At 39.0% G+C, this 17,528-nt stretch overlaps 1 protein-coding gene across 18 annotated transcripts in view; it reads left to right on the top strand.

The window, feature by feature from the left end:
• The window catches only part of GABPB1 (GA binding protein transcription factor subunit beta 1), an 80,211-nt gene that overhangs the window by 28,967 nt on the left and 33,716 nt on the right, over positions 1–17,528 (top strand). For 14 of the 18 annotated variants that reach the window (XM_009429107.5, XM_001168421.7, XM_009429106.5 and 11 more), the window contains one exon: positions 16,473–16,580. The exons of 2 other annotated variants lie outside the window; for them this stretch is intronic. In XM_009429107.5, coding sequence (XP_009427382.1) covers positions 16,473–16,580 — 108 coding nt within the window. Of the gene's footprint in view, positions 1–3,424; positions 3,537–4,564; positions 4,687–16,472; positions 16,581–17,528 lie in introns of those variants that run through there. 2 more of the 18 variants (XM_063794148.1, XM_063794146.1) reach the window with 1 other exon arrangement.

Here is a 17,528-nt window from a genome sequence, read left to right as displayed (position 1 = left end):
GGGTTATGGGCATGAACCACCATGTCTGGCCTAGATGAAGTTTTTCTAAAAGAATCCACTTGGCTAGGCATGGTGGCTCATGCCTTTTGGCACTTTGGGAGGCCGAGGTGGGTGGATCACCTGATGTCAGGGGTTCGAGACTAGCCTGGCCAACATGGTGAAACCCTGTCTCTACTAAAAATATAAAAATTAGCTGGGCGTGGTGGTGGGCGCCTATATTCCCAGCTACTTGAGAGGCTGAGGCAGGAGAATCGCTTGAACCTGGGAGGCAGAGGTTGCAGTGAGGTGAGATTGTGCCATTGCACTCCAGCCTGGGCGACAGAGCCAGACTCTGTCTTAAAAAAAAAAAACAAAAAAAACCCCTTATATCTTATTTTAAAATGTTATGACTTCTTGCATATTCTGAAGTTAGTGGCTCCAAGAAGTTTGACCAGGCCGGGCGCGGTGGCTCACGCCTGTAATCCCAGCACTTTGGGAGGCCGAGGCGGGCAGATCATGGGGTTAGGAGATCGAGACCATCCTGGCTAACAGGGTGATACCCCATCTCTACTAAAAATACAAAAAATTAGCTGGGCCTGCTGGTGTGCACCTGTAATCCCAGCTACTCAGGAGGCTGAGGCAGGAGAATGGTGTGAACCCCGGAGGCGGAGCTTGCAGTGAGCCAAGATCGTGCCACTGCACTCCAGCTTGGGCGACAGAGTGAGACTCCATCTCAAGAAAAAAAAACAAAAAAAAAAGTTTGACCAGTGATTCTAGAACAGCTCTCTCCAGTACAAATATAGTGAACCACAGATGATGATGATTTTTTTTTTTTTTGTCATTGATTGCTCCATTCTACATCAGCAGAAATAGAACCAGACAGGGAGTGACGAGATTTGCACCTGGGTCACACAGCTGATCTGTGGCAGAGGTGGGGTCTCAACTTCTGGCTTTTAGCCGTGCCTTTTTTTTTTTTTTTTTTTTTTTTGGCATAACATCATATTGCCTTAGTGCCCTCAAAATATTATTTGTCCAGTTTGTAGTTACTGACTATTGGAGGCCAAGTCTTGATCTAGGCCCACTTACCATGGGGTACACTTGTCCCTCTTCCTCATGGAAACAATTTCATCCTGACACTCTCAAAGCACATTTCATCCTTTACTGACTTCACCTTTTTTAAATCACAAAATTTACTTAGAAAGGACCTGACATTTAGAGTCAGAAAGGAACACACATTACTGAACACCTTCCTTGGGCATGGTATTTTCAGGGAGCTACGCATGTCTGGTGGGGCCAGCCCTCTAAAAAGTGGAGACAAGAAACAACCTACTCATAATCCCACAGTCTCCCCAAGGAGCCAGAGATTCTGGGGTCTAGCTAACCTCCTTTATTTTCTTAACAGCAAGTACTATAACCTTAACTTGTGCCCATAGAAAGAACCACAGAGGCCAGGCGGGGTGGCTCATACCCGTAATCCTGGCACTTTGGGAGGCCAAGGCAGGTGAATTGCCTGAGGTCAGGAGTTTGAGACCAGTCTAGCCAACATGGTGAAACCCCGTCTCTACTAAAAATACAAAAAAATTAGCTGGGCGTGGTGGCATGCGCCTGTAATCCGAGCTACTTGGGAGGCTGAGGCAGGGGAATTGCTTGAACTCGGGAGGCGGAGGTTGCAGTGAGCCGAGATTGCCCCACTGCACTCCAGCCTGGGCGACAGAGTGAGACTCTGTCTCAAAAAAAAAAAAAAAAAAAAAAAAAAAAGCCATGGAGACATTGGGAGCATTCAGGGCGGTGGATCACTGGAGGGGCTTCAAAGCCAGGGGAGCCCACCTTTGAGGCTGAATTTCTCACCTACTAGCTTTGGGACCTTGGTCAGGTGACTTTTCCAAACCTTGGTTTTCCCATCTGTAAAGTGAGTATAGGCAGTACAGCCCCTCTCTAGGACTGTGTGTAGGGAGATGGTGCTTGGGCACACAGCACTCAACGAATGCAGGTCGTTAACAGTGGGAGACAATAGTAACTCAGATTTATTGAGCACTTACTGTTGGCCTGGCGCTTGCCATCAATGAACTCATTAAAAAAAATTTTTTTTTTTTTGAGATGAGGTCTTATTCTGTAGTCTAGACTGGAATGCAGTGGTGCAATCACAGCTCACTGCAGCCTTGACCTCCCTGGGCTCAGGTGATCCTCCCATCTCAGCCTTCTGAGTAGCTGGGACCACAGGTGTGTGCCACCCGCCCAGCTAATTTTTATGTATTTTTTGTAGAGATAGAGTTTTGCCATGTTGCCTAGGCAGGTCTCCAACTCCAGGGTTCGAGCAATCCACCCATCTTGGCTTCCCAAAGTGCTAGGATTACAGGCATGAGCACCACACCCAGCCATTTTTTTAAATTTAAATTTTATTTATTTATGAATTAATTAATTAATGACAGGATCTGACTCTGTTGCCCAGGCTGGAGTGCAGTGGCACAGTCATGGCTCACTGAAGCCTCAAACTTCTGGGCTTAAGCGATCCTCCCGCCCCAGCCTCCTGAGTAGCTGTAGCTGGGACTACAGGAAGACAGGACCACATACAGCTAATTTTTTATTTTATTTTAGGGAAAGGTGCTGTCTCTCTGTGTGTTGTCCAGGCTGGTCTTGAGCTCCTGGGCTCAAGGGAGGCTCCTGCCTCAGCCTCCCCAAATACTGGGAGCAACTGTGCCTGGCTAATTGCCTCTAATCCTCAGAACAACCCTGTGAGAGAGGTTGTGCTATTACTCTCATTTTACAGGTGTGTAAACTGAGGCGTAGAAAGGCTGAGTGACCTCTCCCTGCCTCACTCTGGGTCCTCAGCCACTTCTTGCCTCTGCACGTGTTTTTTTTCTTTCCCTTAGGCAGGGATAAATAAAGGGCATCTATGTTGTCTTCTGGGGCCTGTAGTGAGAGTAGTGCATTCTATTAATTATGATTGGTTTTGTTGTCATGGCTCCTAAAAATGATGGGCTAGCAGGAACTACTGCAGTACCAAGGTTTCCCATTTCCCCCATGGGCCTGATCCTAGGGTAGCAGCTTCCCATTCCTCTGCAGTGGTGCCTGCAGCCACAGATTTAATTTAAAAATTTCTAGTAGCCGCTGTGCAGTACAGTTTCGAACTCCTAGGTTCAAGTGACCTCCCTGCCTTAGCCTCCCAAGTAGCTGGTACTGCAGGTGCACACCACTGTGCCCAGCAAAATTAATTTTCGTAATAGAGTTTAATCCCTTATATCCAAAATATTATGATTATTTTTGGAGACAGGGTCTCACTCCTGTTGCCCAGACAGGAGTGCAGTGGTGCGATCATGGCTCACTGTAGCCTTGACTTCCTAGGCTCAGGTTATTCTGTCATCTTAGCCTCCGAAGTAGTTGGGACTACAGGCATGTGCCACCATGCTTGGTTGATTTTTTTGTATTTTTTTGCCATGTTGCCCAGGCAGGTCTTGAACTCCTGGTCTCAAGCAATCCACCCGCCTCAGCCTCCCAAAGTGTTGGAATTACAGGCATGAGCCACCGTGCCTGGCCCTTCCAAAATATTGTTTCAACAGGTAATCAGTATAAAAGTTATTAATGAAATATTTTACATTCCTTCTTGATAGCAAGTCTTCAAAATCTGGTATGTTATATTTATAGCACATCTCAATTTGGACTAGCCACATTTCAATGCCCAGTCTCCTTGTATAACTAGTGGTTACTGTACTGGACACCTCAGTTCTTTTTTTTTGAGATGGAGTCTTGCTCTGTCACCCAAGCTGGAGTGCAGTGGCGCAATCTTGGGTCACTGCAACCTCCATCTCCTTGATTCAAGTGATTCTCCTGCCTCAGCCTCCTGAGTAGCTGGGACTACAGGCATGCACCACCACGCCCGGCTAATTTTTTTGTGTGTGTGTTTTTCACCATGTTGGCCAGGGTGGTCTTAAACTCCTGACCTCAAGTTATCCTCTGGCATTGGCTTCCCAAAGGGCTGGGATTACAGGTATGAGTCACTGTGCCCAGCCTGGACACCTCAGTTTTAGAATATACCCATTTGAAACCTTTGAACTCAGTTCGGTGTACTGATTTGATCTACTGTCATTGAGGGTGGTCCTGAGCTGATTTTGCTTTGTAATATTATTGCTAGTTATTAGACAAGTTCTGGCTTCCTGCCTAGATTTTTCTATGCTAACTGGGCAGGTCCAAGAGTAATTCTGAGGGTCTCAGACAAAGCCAATATCTACATTTATTATGTTCACAATTTTTTCTTTTGACTAGAAAACCGAATTGACCTCAGATTTTTTTTTTTTTTTTTTTTGGTCACATCTGTTAATTTGAGTTGCTGCCAATAAAAAGATAATATCCAGGCAAGTTCCAGCCTTGTTTAGTTATAAGAAATTTTGTTACAACAAGGCTGACTTAGGAATTCAGTGAGCATTCTATTATGATATTTCCTAGGGTTTGTGAAATTTAGATTACATTAAAAAAAGGCAAACATTATGACGATTTTGGTTCCAAGTATTTCTGGAGTTTCTACTGTGTGCCAAATATTGTTCATTCAATGGATTAATATTTATTGAGCTTTTTTTTTTTTTTTTCTGAGACGGAGTCTTGCTCTGTTGCCCAGGCTGGAGTGCAATGGCGGGATCTCGGCTCGCTGCAACCTCTGCTTCCTGAGTTCAAGTGATTCTCCTGCCTCAGCCTCCTGAGTAGCTGGGACTACAGGTGCCTGCCACCATGCCTGGCTAACAGAATGCCCTTTTAATGCAGACTTTAAAAGTGATAAAAGGGTTGCCGCATCTTTTACTTCTTAAGTCTTTCTCTCCTTATGTGGTGGGATGTCCTCAGGTTATGGTTACTGAAAGAAAGTTATCCTAGAAGGAGGTTTTTCATCAGCTTTGTGAGTATGATTTCATTGGAAGTGGTCTTGACTTTTGGAAGATCTAGCTCTGAGATCAAGGTTCTCTCTGTGGGGAGTGGAGACCTTATGGAGAAGCAGTTATTCTTGTACACTGATAGTGGGAGTATAAGTTGCTACAATCTTTTGGTAGATAATTTGGCAGTGTCTAATCACAACTAAAATGTGATTTTAAACAAGTCTAGCAATCCTGCTTCTCACCATAATTTCTAGAACAATGCTAACTCGTGTGTATTGCAGCACTATTTGTAAAGGTGAAAAATTAAAACAGGATCATATAATTAGTATACTGTGTGTATTTGTTTCCTATTCCTATCGTGTAATAATTTCCCATTTGCTATAACAAATTACTACAACCTTAGTGCCTTAAAACAACATAAATTTATTATTTTATAGTTCTGGAAGTCCGAAGACCTAAAATTAGGATTTCGGCAGGACTGTTCCTTATGGAAGCTTTAGGAGATAATCTGTTTTCTTTCCTTTTCTAGCTTCTAAAGAAGGCATGCATTTCTTGACCTGTGACCCCTTCCTCCATCTTTAAGGCCAACAGCATAGTATCTTCACATCTCTCTCATTCTCTCTCTGATCTCTGCTTCCTTCTCCCTGACTGTGACCTTCTGCTCCCAATGTCACATCTCCTATTCTGATCCTCCTGTCTCCCTCTTATAAGAAGTCTTGTGATTACATCATACTTGGATAATCCAGGATAACCACCCTAGTCAGGATCCTTAATTTAATCATTTCTGCAGAGTTCCTTTTGCCATGTAAGGTAGCATATTCACAGGATCTGAGAATTAGTATCTAGACATCTTTGGGGGAGCATTATTCAGCCTGTCACACTCCATAGTACTGTGCAGCCACTAAAAAGACTGTGTGTACAGACACAGGAAGATTTCACTGAAAAAACAAGAGGATTGCCTGGGAGTGGTGGCTCACGCCTGTAATCCCAGCACTTTGGGAGGCCAAGGCAGGTGGATCACCTGAGGTCAGGAGTTTGAGACCAGCCTGACCAAAATGTTGAAACCCCATCTCTACTAAAAATGCAAAAATTAGCCGGGCCTGGTGGCGCATGCCTGTAATCCCAGCTACTTGGGAGGCTGAGGCAGAAGAATTGCTTGAACCAGGGAGGCGGAGGTTGCAGTGAGCCAAGATTGCGCTATTGCACTCTAGCCTGGGCAACAAGAGCGAAACTCCATCTCAAAAAAGTAAAATGAAAAAAAGAGGATTGCTTGTGAATGGGGAAAAAGGCAAGTTGCCAAACAATTTAGTATGATCCCCTTTTTGTGTGTTTTTTAATTTTAATTTTTTATTTTTGCCCACCCGCCTGACCCCTTTGTGTGTTTTTGTTTAAAAAGAAGTAAGCATTGTGTATATGTGTTTCTAATATGCATAGAAAAGATCTGGAAGGATGCACACTAAACATTTAGATAGTGGTTACTTCTGAGAACATAAGGATGTGTTGAGATGACTTTAAACTGTATAATTCTTATGTACAGTAAACATGTGTTTGTTTATTGTGATTTTATTTATTTATTTATTTATTTTTGAGACGGAGTCTCACTCTGTCGCCTGGGCTGGAGTGCAGTGGTGTGATCTCGGCTCACTGCAACCTCTGCCTCCCGGGTTCAAAACGATTCTCCTGCCTCAGCTTCCCGAGTAGCTGGGATTACAGGCGCCTGCCACTATGCCTAGATAATTTTTTGTATTTTTAGTAGAGACGGGGTTTCATCATGTTGGCCAGGCTGGTCTCGAACTCCTGACCTCGTGATTTGCCCACCTCAGCCTCCCAAAGTGCTGGGATTATAGGCGTGAGCCACTGTGCCCAGCCCTGTAATTTTTATGAAAGTATACATGCACAGTTCTGACTTATACCTGGGAGCTAAACAGTGGTTATACATGGACATACGGAGGGGGATAATAGACACTAGGGAGTCCAAAAGCGGGGAGGGTGGCAGAGGGGCAAGGGTTGAAAAATTCCCTGTTGGGTACAGTGTTCACTATTCAGGTGATGGACATATTGAAAGCCCAGACTTCACCACTATGCAATATATACGTGTAACAAACTGCACCTGTACCTGCTGAATCTATAAAAATAAAAACTTTTTTTAAGGAAGAAAAAATTATATGTGCACATAGTTGAAAAAGTAAAAAATATAAGCCTTCTTATGAAAATCCTACACTCAGTTGTGTTTCTTCCCACCCCAGAACCCTCTTTCCCAGAGGTCTCCATTTTATGATTAGCTCTTCATATTTCTAAATAACAAATGTGTGCTATTTCTTGATTTTTTCCCACATTAGATACCTTTTGACTTTCTACTTAGGAAGATGAGGCTTCAGCTGTTTTAAGCTATTCCTATACATATTTTCCCTCACCATTTATCTTTTCAATAGGATTACACTGAAAATTTTGCTTTACATTACACCCCAGGAGCTATTATTCTTAGCTAATCCACGCCTATACCACAAAGGAAATGCGTGTGCATATCTGTGTGTGTGTGTGTGTGTGTAAAGGAAAAACTGTACAAGAGACATGTATACCTTTATGGTATAGTTTTTTTCTCCCTTCTGAAAAACAGTCTAGTTTTTTCTTTTCTGAGTTTTCTTGTATCCGTCATTAACCCATCCCAAACTCTCCACTGACATTCATTCTCTTCTTAGGAGACTTACCAGCCTGTCTTTTCCTTGGAGACCTCCTTCCTGGAACTCTGTTCTCTGGCTCCCATCTGGGTTTGCCTTCTAGGTCTGTGTCACAGCTGTTGTCTTGGGGTCTCCCTTTACCATCATTTTGGGTACTCTCTCCTATTCTGTGTTGGATCTTTATTTCCTGAAGCCCTTGATTATTCTTTCTAGTTTACTTTTGGTTTTGGTGGAACACGTCATCTAGTGGTTTTCTGAAAAAGGGGTATATGGGAGATACATATATGGATATAATATTTGAAAATATCATTTATTTTAAAAATAAAGGGGAAAAAAAACTCCATTAGGTAAAATGGGCATGGAGGAAAAAATCCAAATATACCAGAGTTCATGTGATGATTTTTCTTTTCAAAGGAATTACACTGGGAGACACTAAACTTAAATCCTTGGAGGACATGCCCTTTATATCCCAGCAGATTCCTAGTGTTCTTCAACTTAGAACACAGGAAGAATTGAGAATAAGGGTCTGATTTTAAGATCAAAACTAGTGTTCTTTGGTAAATCTTTTTACTTTTTACTTGCTTCCTCTGCAAAGTGGAGACAATAATGACCTTGTTAAGGCCCTTTAGATAAAATGAGACAATGTAGATAAAGAGCAAGATGCTAGGGACTGTTTTTATTATTATTGAAATTGTTTTCTTATGAGACTGTAGGCAACTAAATTTGGAATATTTTCATACACGTACACATGATTATAGTATGCTAAATTTTACTTGGAGTCATATTTTACATACTTTTACTATGAAAAATGCTTTCAATAACTAATTTTTTTTTTTTTTTTTTTTTTGATACGGAGTCTTGCTCTGTCGCCCAGGCTGGAGTGCGGTGGCACGATCTCGGCTCACTGCAAGCTCCGCCTCCCGGGTTCGCGCCATTCTCCTGCCTCAGCCTCCCGAGTAGCTGGGACCGCAGGCACCCATCACCACGCCCAGCTAATTTTTTGTATTTTCAGTAGAGACGGGGTTTCACCATGTTAGCCAGGATGGTCTCAATCTCCTGACCTCGTGATCCACCCGCCTCGGCCTCCCAAAGTGCTGGGATTACAGGCGTGAGCCACCGCGCCCAGCCTCAATATCTAATGTGGTGCATTAAAGGCTTTATTAAGCTTATCTGTAACCTAATTTTGAAAGAAAGCTTTTAAATAAAAGTTTTAATATTATATTAGTAATATATGCTTGCTATAAAAAAATTAAAACTTAGAAAAAAGGGAAAATTCATAGTTTTCATTACAATGGTGTATTGTTTCCAAGTGGTTTTTTTTTTCTTTCTTTTTTTTTTTTGAGACGGAGTTTTGCTCTTGTTGCCCAGGCTGGAGTGCAATGGCACAATCTCGGCTCACTGCAACCTCTGCCTCCCGGGTTCAAGCGATTCTCTGCCTCAGCCTCCAGAGTAGCTGGGATTACAGGTGTCAGCCACCACACCCAGCTAATTCTTTTAATTTTTTTATTTTTAGTAAAGGTGGGATTTCACTGTGTTGGCGAGGCTGGTCTTGAACTCCTGACCTCAGGTGATCCACCTGCCTCGGCCTCCCAAAGTGCTGGGATTACAGGCATGAGCCACCACACTCGGCTCCAAGTGTTTTTCTATTAAGATCATGGTATATATACAACTTAGAGTCCTGATTCTTAAACTGTTACATACTGTTGGTAAATATTTTCAAATGAATATATATAGTATTATTTTAAAAATATTTTTATCTTTTAGAGATCTGTACTGAAATATTAGAGATAATATTATATAATGTCTAACACTTGATTGAAAACAATGGGTGGAGTTGGGAAATGAGTCAGACATTAATTGATAATATTAAACTAAATGGCTATGTGGGAGTTTATTATATGACTGTCTACTTTATATATACTACCAATTTTTCATAATGTAAAAGAAATAAATCACTACAGTATTCCATTATGACATATCTTAATTTCTTTAATCATTGTTTGTGGTTGTTTTTTTCCTTATTTTAAATAACATTAGTATTGATATATTTAGATTTTTGAATAGTTTCCTTATGATGGGTTTATATGAGTAGAATTACTAGGTCAAAGAGTATGAACATTTTAAAGACTTTGGGTGTGTGTAGGGATGTGTGTGTAATACAAAATTGGAGTGGAGAAAATCTTTAGGAGATTTATATTGGATTTATAATTGTACTCATTGAGCATAAGAATTATATAGCAAGTTTATTTTAAATTTTTAATGTGAGTAAAGGCTTATTAAATATAATAGGTGCAAACATTTTTAAAATTCATATTCTTATTTAAGAGTGCTAGTAATCATTCACGTGGAACTAGTACTTTATGCTTTTATAGAGTTTTCCTGTCCAGTACATGCCATAATCCTCACAACAACTCTATTAGCTGTAAATTACGGAAATTCAAAACAAAATAGACTAAGCTTTAACATGTAATTATTGGTAGTAATTCCTGTTACCACTAGATGGCCATCTTGGCTTGTACTTTTGAGCAAAAGTAGCTAGTTTGTATAATAGATTTATTATTAACATACATTTTAATTGGAGTAAAGAACTTATTTGCCACAGCAGAAAAGCAATATATTTTTGTTGTTAAACTAAATGATTTTTAAAAAAATCTAGCACTTTATGTCTGAGGATTTTTGTTTGTTTGTTTTTGAGACAGTCTTGCTCTGTTGCCCAGGCTGGAGTGCAGTGGAGCAATCTCGGCTCACTACAGCCTCTGCCTCCTGGGTTCAGGGATTCTCCTGCTTCAGCCACCTGAGTAGCTGGGACCACACCCAGCTAATTTTTGTATTTTTTAGCAGAGATGGGCGGGGTTTCACCATGTTGGCTAGGCTGGTCTCAAACTCCTGGCCTCAAGTGATCTTCCCTTCTCGGCCTCCCAAAGTGCTAGGATTACAGGCTTCAGTCACTGCACCCGTCCAGAATTTTAATATATAGATATTGAACTGAGTAAATTAGTGACTTGACCTGGAGCTATGCTCCCCTTGGTCAATGTAGTTGTCTTATTACAACTGAGTTCTTCTAAGGGTCAAAAACTACGATGAGTGTGTGTGGTCCCTGTCAGGTGATAATCAGAAGTGAAAATGCTACGATTTTGTTTTCATTATTTAAAACTTTACTAATTATCTTGACAAGAAAATCAGAGGACCTTTGATTTTTGTCTTGCTTGATCTCATGTGTATTTTCTTCCATTGATTTCAATCTTATTAGCCCCATTGCCACCTTTTTATGATAAATATTTTGTATTGCCCCTTCTGCTAACTTTAAATGAAAATCATAGTTGCTGGGTGCAGTGGCTCATGCCTATAGTCCCAGCACTTTGGGAGGCTGCAGTAGGCAGATTGCTTGAGCACAGGAGTTCAAGACCAGCCTGGGCAACATGGCAAAAACCCATTTCTACAAAAAATACAAAAATCAGCCGGGTTTAGTGGTGTACTCTTGTAGTTGCAGCTACTCGGGAGACTGAGGCGGGAGGATCGGTTGAGCCTGGGAGGTCGAGGCTATGGTGAACTATGATCTCACCACTGTACTCCAGCCTGGGCTACAGAGAGAGACTCTATCTCAAAAGAAAAGAAAGAAAATCATAGTTAATGTTACTGATCTGCATAATTTCAAAAAAATCATGTTTTGATTATAATATAAAGGATAATTTGAAAATAAGCAATTTATAATAAAATGTGTATTAAAATATGTAAATACTTGAGCACACTACATTAGATGTCACAGTGAGGTAGTAAAATACTTATACCAGCACATAAAATCACTGTGAATGTGATAGCTGGACAAGCTGATTGATACGTGATATTGGTGATGCAGATGCCAAAGTGGCATTGACATGATTTCCAAAATGGTAAACAACTCTTAGTAAATTTCTGAACAAAACAAAATAGATTTATAGTATGACTGCATTCTAGAATATTTGGAATACATTAACACTGTGGAAAAATACGTTTTGTTTACATGTTATATTCCAGCCGTAGATATATTTTCAATGGAATCTTTGAAAATTATCTAGAACATGTGACAATTCTTTGTCCTACAGGATTATTCCCTCCTTTGCTGGACCTCTAGTATCCATGGCACTTGCCCATTAAATGCTAGCAGAGCATCCTCACCTTCAGTCCCCAAAATGCCTCTATAAACATACAAAGGGCCCTCAAGGGGGCAGTGCTGCTGCCAATGAGAACCACTGATTTCCAAGAATCCATCTATATTAATCTACCATATGGCGGCCGGGCGCGGTGGCTCACGCCTGTAATCCCAGCACTATGGGAGGCCGAGGCGGGCAGATCACGAGGTGAGGAGATCGAGACCATCCTGGCTAACACGGTGAAACCCTGTCTCTACTAAAAATACAAAAAATTAGCCGGGCGTGGTGGCTGGCGCCTGTACTCCCAGCTACTCGGGAGGCTGAGGCAGGAGAATGGTGTGAACCTGGGAGGTGGAGCTTGCAGTGAGCCGAGATCACACCACTGCACTCCAGCCTGGGCAACAGAGCGAGACTCCGTCTCAAAAAAAAAAAAAAAAAAAAAAATCTACCGTATGGCTGTATTGCTCATGGAATTTTAAAACCAGAGTAACTTAAGTATATTAGGTCCTAAACTGTGATATGTTTTGAATAATTAAGACAATTGAATAATTATGGTAAAAGTCGATTTGTTCAAATGCTTCATGATTTTATTATAATTCATGTAAGCAGATCTATGATTGATATTTTAAGTTCCCAACATTATACATTTTCTTTGTTTTTTCCGCTCATCCTCTCTAGTAAGTCAAGAACATAAAACTTTCCTTAATGTTATCATTTGCTTAGTTGACAGTCATACAATGTAATTTGTCCCTTTGAAAAAAAATTTTTAAAATTAGGTAATATAGTAACATTAGAAACTTTGTAAAATGACAAAATTTCCCATAATCATACCATCCTAAACGATTGTTAATATTTTTCAGTATTTTATACTTTATATGCATATTTTGACGTTAAAAAGATTTATATCTTTTCATAATGTGGCATAAATTTTTTGTTGTTTATATAGCTTCAAAACTATTAGGTTAAATTACTGCATTTTGTTCCTTTAGATTCTACAATTCAATCGTTTTCTTTAGATTGGTCACATTAGAAGAGTTATGTATAATATATATGTGTATGCATATATAATCTTTACTGATAAATCTGTTTCAATATATTTTTCCTTTAGAATAGATTCTTAGAAGTGGGATCACTTATTGGGTCAATGGACTTGGATATTTTTGTAACTTGTTAAATTTGCCCAGTTGACTAAAAAATAAAGCTGATCCACTTATATTACTATCAGCACATCTGAGTTGTCAATATATCAAAGCATCAGTTTCACTTAATTCTTGGCTGCATCAGGAATTACTTTAAAATTATTTACTTTATGTTAACCTGATTAACAGTGACACTGAGCATTTTTTGCCCTTGTGAATTATTTCTATTTTCTTTTCTGTAAAACATATGGTCCTGTCTTTTAACTATTGATGTGTTGGGTCCTTGCTGTTTACTTTTCCCCCACCTTTTCATTTTGAGTCAGACCTTTTAAATAAGTAAAACATGAATGTTTCTTCTAGTCATTTTTGTGGTAAATATATTTCTTTGCCATTTCTTATTTTGATTATTTTAATATGTAGAAGTTGCACATTTTTATGAGACTCAACAGTTATCTACCCATAGAAAATACTATGTGTTATCAAAGAAAGAACATAAGACAGTCAAAATTCAGGGTTCTGGACAGAGATATTTATAATACTTGTTATATTTGACAAAGGACTCATATCCAGAACATATGTGAGAACGCTTACAAATCAATAAGAAAAAGACAGACAACCCAGTTTCAAAAGATGGGGAAAAGCCCTAAACTCTCACTTCACAAAAGATACTCAGATATCTAAACCATTTGGCAGTATGTATGCTGAATGAATGCAAACTGATTTTATATTACCTGTGTAAAACCTATTTAAAAATGTAGATTTTTGGAAAGATAAATTTCATCGTAAAGCCAAATTTGTATCATTCAGAGTATAAATGCTGTATTTGTTAGTGTGACCAGTTTAGATTTTACCATACTTCTGTAGGAGAGAGGTCAGTTTCTTTTTGCTTTATCCTGCCTTTAATAGGAAATTATTTTTGCAGGTTTCTTGCCTGTTGAATATTATGTTAATTTTTACTGTCCAGCAGTTACATATTATCTAGGAAAAAATGCCTCATTGGAGATCAGTAATCTCTATAGATCTTAGCATCTTTAAGCAGGATTGAGGAGTATCTTGGCTTTCAGTGACTCCATCAAGGTATGAGAGAATAGGAGAAAAAAAGGAAAGGAAATCAGAAATTCAAAGATGAAAATGTTGCGAGTGTCACAGAGAAGTGTATTAAAAAAACCCATATAAATCCCACAAGTACATGTGGTTGTTTTTCCTATTCTTTACTACAGGATATAATATAGATTTTTTTTTTTTTTTTTGAGATGGAGTCTCACTCTTGCCCAGGCTGGATTGAATTTTTAGTAGAGACAGGGTTTCACCCTGTTGGCCAGGCTGGTCTCGAACACCTGACCTCAAGTGATTCGCCCACCTCGGCCTCCCAGAGTGGTGGGATTACAGGTGTAAGCTGCTGCGCCTGGCCATAATATAGATTATTTTTATCCTTACAAATGAAACAATTCTAAGAAATTCTTTCCTGCCTTGTGACGAAGGCCTGTTTGGGATATGTATATCTCACCTAATTATTGTGCAAGCCTCCAAGTATTAGTATCTGTCCCTGGTTACCTCTTCTGTGCTTGGTTATTCCCATCTTAGCTAATCTACTAAAAATTATAGGCATAATTCTGTTTATTTTCATGGACAGCTTTTCTTATAATTACCCCTTTTAGATTTCTTATCCCTTTTAATGATGTAGAACATTTTGTTTCTTTCTGGCAGAAATAACTTTTTCAAGCCCCATTTGCCAACTTCCTTCTCACACATACGCTCCTTTCTCTTCCTTATTGAGTGCAAGTTGAGTATCCCTTATCTGAAATACTTAGGTCCATAAGTGTTTCCGATTTTGGGTTTTTTCAGATTTTGGAATATTTGCATTAATACTTACTGGTTCAGCATCCCTAATGCAAAAATGCAAAATCTGAAATGCTCTAATGAGTATTTCCTTTGATGCTTAAAAAGTTTCAGATTTCAGATTTTTGGATTAGGGATACTCAACCTGTAATAGTTGTTCTTACCAGGTAGAGATACACTAATCAACCTGCCATTACTCTCTTTATAATTCATTTTCTCTTGACTACTTACCTAACCCTCAGAGTATATACTTTTTTTTGAGATAAATTTATACCCCAGGCACATTTTTTCATTGTAAATCTCAGGGATTCCATATATTCCCTTCCCCATGGGCCTAAAATTCTGCTTTTCCTTACTTAGGATACTGTATGACATAATTGAGTAATCTTCCAGCTGGATAGTCTTTCTGGGTTTGGAAACTTTCTTCTCAGAACTGTCATCCCTTGAATTTGAATGTTTGTGATACATTCAAATCTTAATTTACCTATATTCTACTGTCATAATCTTTTTTCTGACATATATTTCAATATTTCTTATTCAAGAAGACACAAATACATACACACCCATGCACACCTCACATCCCAGGCTAGGACATTAGCCTTTTCAGATATATTAAATTCAAGGCACAAGATATTCTTTCCTGGTTTTTTTTTTTTTTTTTTTTTTTTTTGAGACAGAGTTTACTTTGTTGCCCAGGCTAGAGTGCAGTGGCATGATCTCGGCTCACTGCAACCTCCGCCTCCTGGGTTCAAGTGATTCTTGTGCCTCAGCCTCCTGAGTAGCTGGGACCCTAGGTGTGAGCCCCCATGCCCAGCCAATTTTTTATTTTTAGTAGAGATAGGGTTTCACCATGTTGTCCAGGCTAGTCTCAAACTCCTGGCCTCAAGTGATCCACCTGCCTCAGCCTCCCAGACTGCTAGGATTACAGGGATGTGCCATCGCACCCGGCCTCTAGCCTCTAATGAGACAGTCTATTCGTAATACTATTACTGTTTTTAGTATTTTCATAGAATATGAATTGTTTACTTTCTGCAAGAACTTAAATATACATTGCATGTAGGAGGGCAGAAAATTTGTTTTTTAAAATTTTGAACACATTTACTATTGCAAAAAAATTTATGCTAAGTTTAGTTTAATTTGCACCAACAACAGATGACAATATCTTGCACTTTATTTACTTTTATGAAAAATTTTATTGCTGCAAACCCTCCAGTGAAAACAATTAGTTGCCAGTTTTAAATTTTAGACCAGCTTGGCTGGGCGGGGTGGCTCATGCCTGTAATCCCACCACTTTGGGAGGTCAAGGCGGGCAGATCATTTGAGGTCAGGAGTTTGAGACCAGCCTGGCTAACATGGTGAAACCCTGTCTCTACTGAAAATGGAAAAATTAGCTGGGTGTGGTGGTGCATGTCTGTAGTCCAAGCTACTTGGGAGGCTGAGGCAGGAGAATCACATGAACCCAGGAGGCGGAGGTTGCAGTGAGCCAACATTGTGCCACTGCACTCCAGCCTGGGTGACAGGCCAAGACTCTGTCTCAAGAAAAAAATAAATAAATAAAAATTTAGGCCAGCTTTTCTCTGCTACTTACCTCTTCTATCTTTTACCAGATGTATTTGGAGAATTTAAACTACTTTTATTCTAAGTAAAAACTTAACGAGAAAGGAAAATGGATTCTAAAATCCAAATATAAATTGCTTTTGTATGATCTGTAATTTTAAATTAACCATAGCACACTCTTTTGAAGGGATAATTGAGAACTGACTTATTAATAAAGACAGGAAGGGAAAATGTCATGTCATAGTGTATAAATGGAGATTTTGATGTTCAGTTCATCTATGTTTTGTTTAGATGTCCCTGGTAGATTTGGGAAAGAAGCTTTTAGAAGCGGCACGAGCAGGTCAAGATGATGAAGTTCGTATTTTGATGGCAAATGGAGCTCCCTTTACTACAGACTGGGTAAAGAATGATTTTAATATTGTGTGTTCTTTTTCCTTCTCATTTTTGAGTTTTTGCAGAGAAAATTGTAGTCAGTATGGTGTTTATAAGTGGTAAAATATTATTATTTTTGCAAATGTGTTTATTATTTTAGAATTATAACTGTCCTAAAAGAAGTGGTTTATATTATTTTCTTTGATATTGGACAACCTTATCCAAATATTTCATCCACAAAGAGTTTTTCTTTCAAACTGTGGAGTGCATTAATGTGGCATGAATATAAAAATGTATCTGCTTGGGATTTAATTTAAAGGCCTTATAAATAGCACAGGTAGAATTTATAATTCAGAAAGATACTGATAAAGATTGGAGTTAGTGTTAATAGTCACTCCTAAAAGAAAAACAAGTTTATGTTTCAATTATTACTTGTAAAACTGTTGCAAACATGACCAAAGAGGAAGAAAGGAATGGGAATGAGATCTTGACAACTATGGAAAGAAGGTAGTTGTGGGGAAGGCAAAAAAAAACATAACTCTTTAATTCTGGGGGCAAATAAAAAAGTATTGTCTCGTGGATATGGAATGCTAGGAATCTGAATTAACCCGCCCATTGGTAACAACTAAAAATTCCAGATTTTTGATTTTGCCGTTTTTGCCTTTCTTTCTCTTTTTACATTTTTCATGAAAAAACAAAATTTTTTATTATAGAAAATTTCAAATATATATCAACGATATCCCTGTAATATTACCCAACTTCAAAAATTATCAAATCATGATGAATATTGTTTCCTCTATAACTCTGTCTACTGTATTATTTTTTGTTCTGTATTATTTTAAAGCAAATTCCAGGGACCATATCATTTTATCCATAAATGTTTCTTTAAAGAATAAATAAATCTTTAAAGAATAAAAACTTTTTGATGAAATATTTTAAAGGAAGTCTTCTTAAGTACACTGCTGAATTAGAAAG

The sequence above is a fragment of the Pan troglodytes genome, chromosome 16 (assembly GCF_028858775.2).
Source record: "Pan troglodytes isolate AG18354 chromosome 16, NHGRI_mPanTro3-v2.0_pri, whole genome shotgun sequence".
In the NCBI taxonomy this organism is placed as follows: domain Eukaryota; kingdom Metazoa; phylum Chordata; class Mammalia; order Primates; family Hominidae; genus Pan; species Pan troglodytes.
This window is presented reverse-complemented; position numbering and strand designations above follow the sequence as displayed.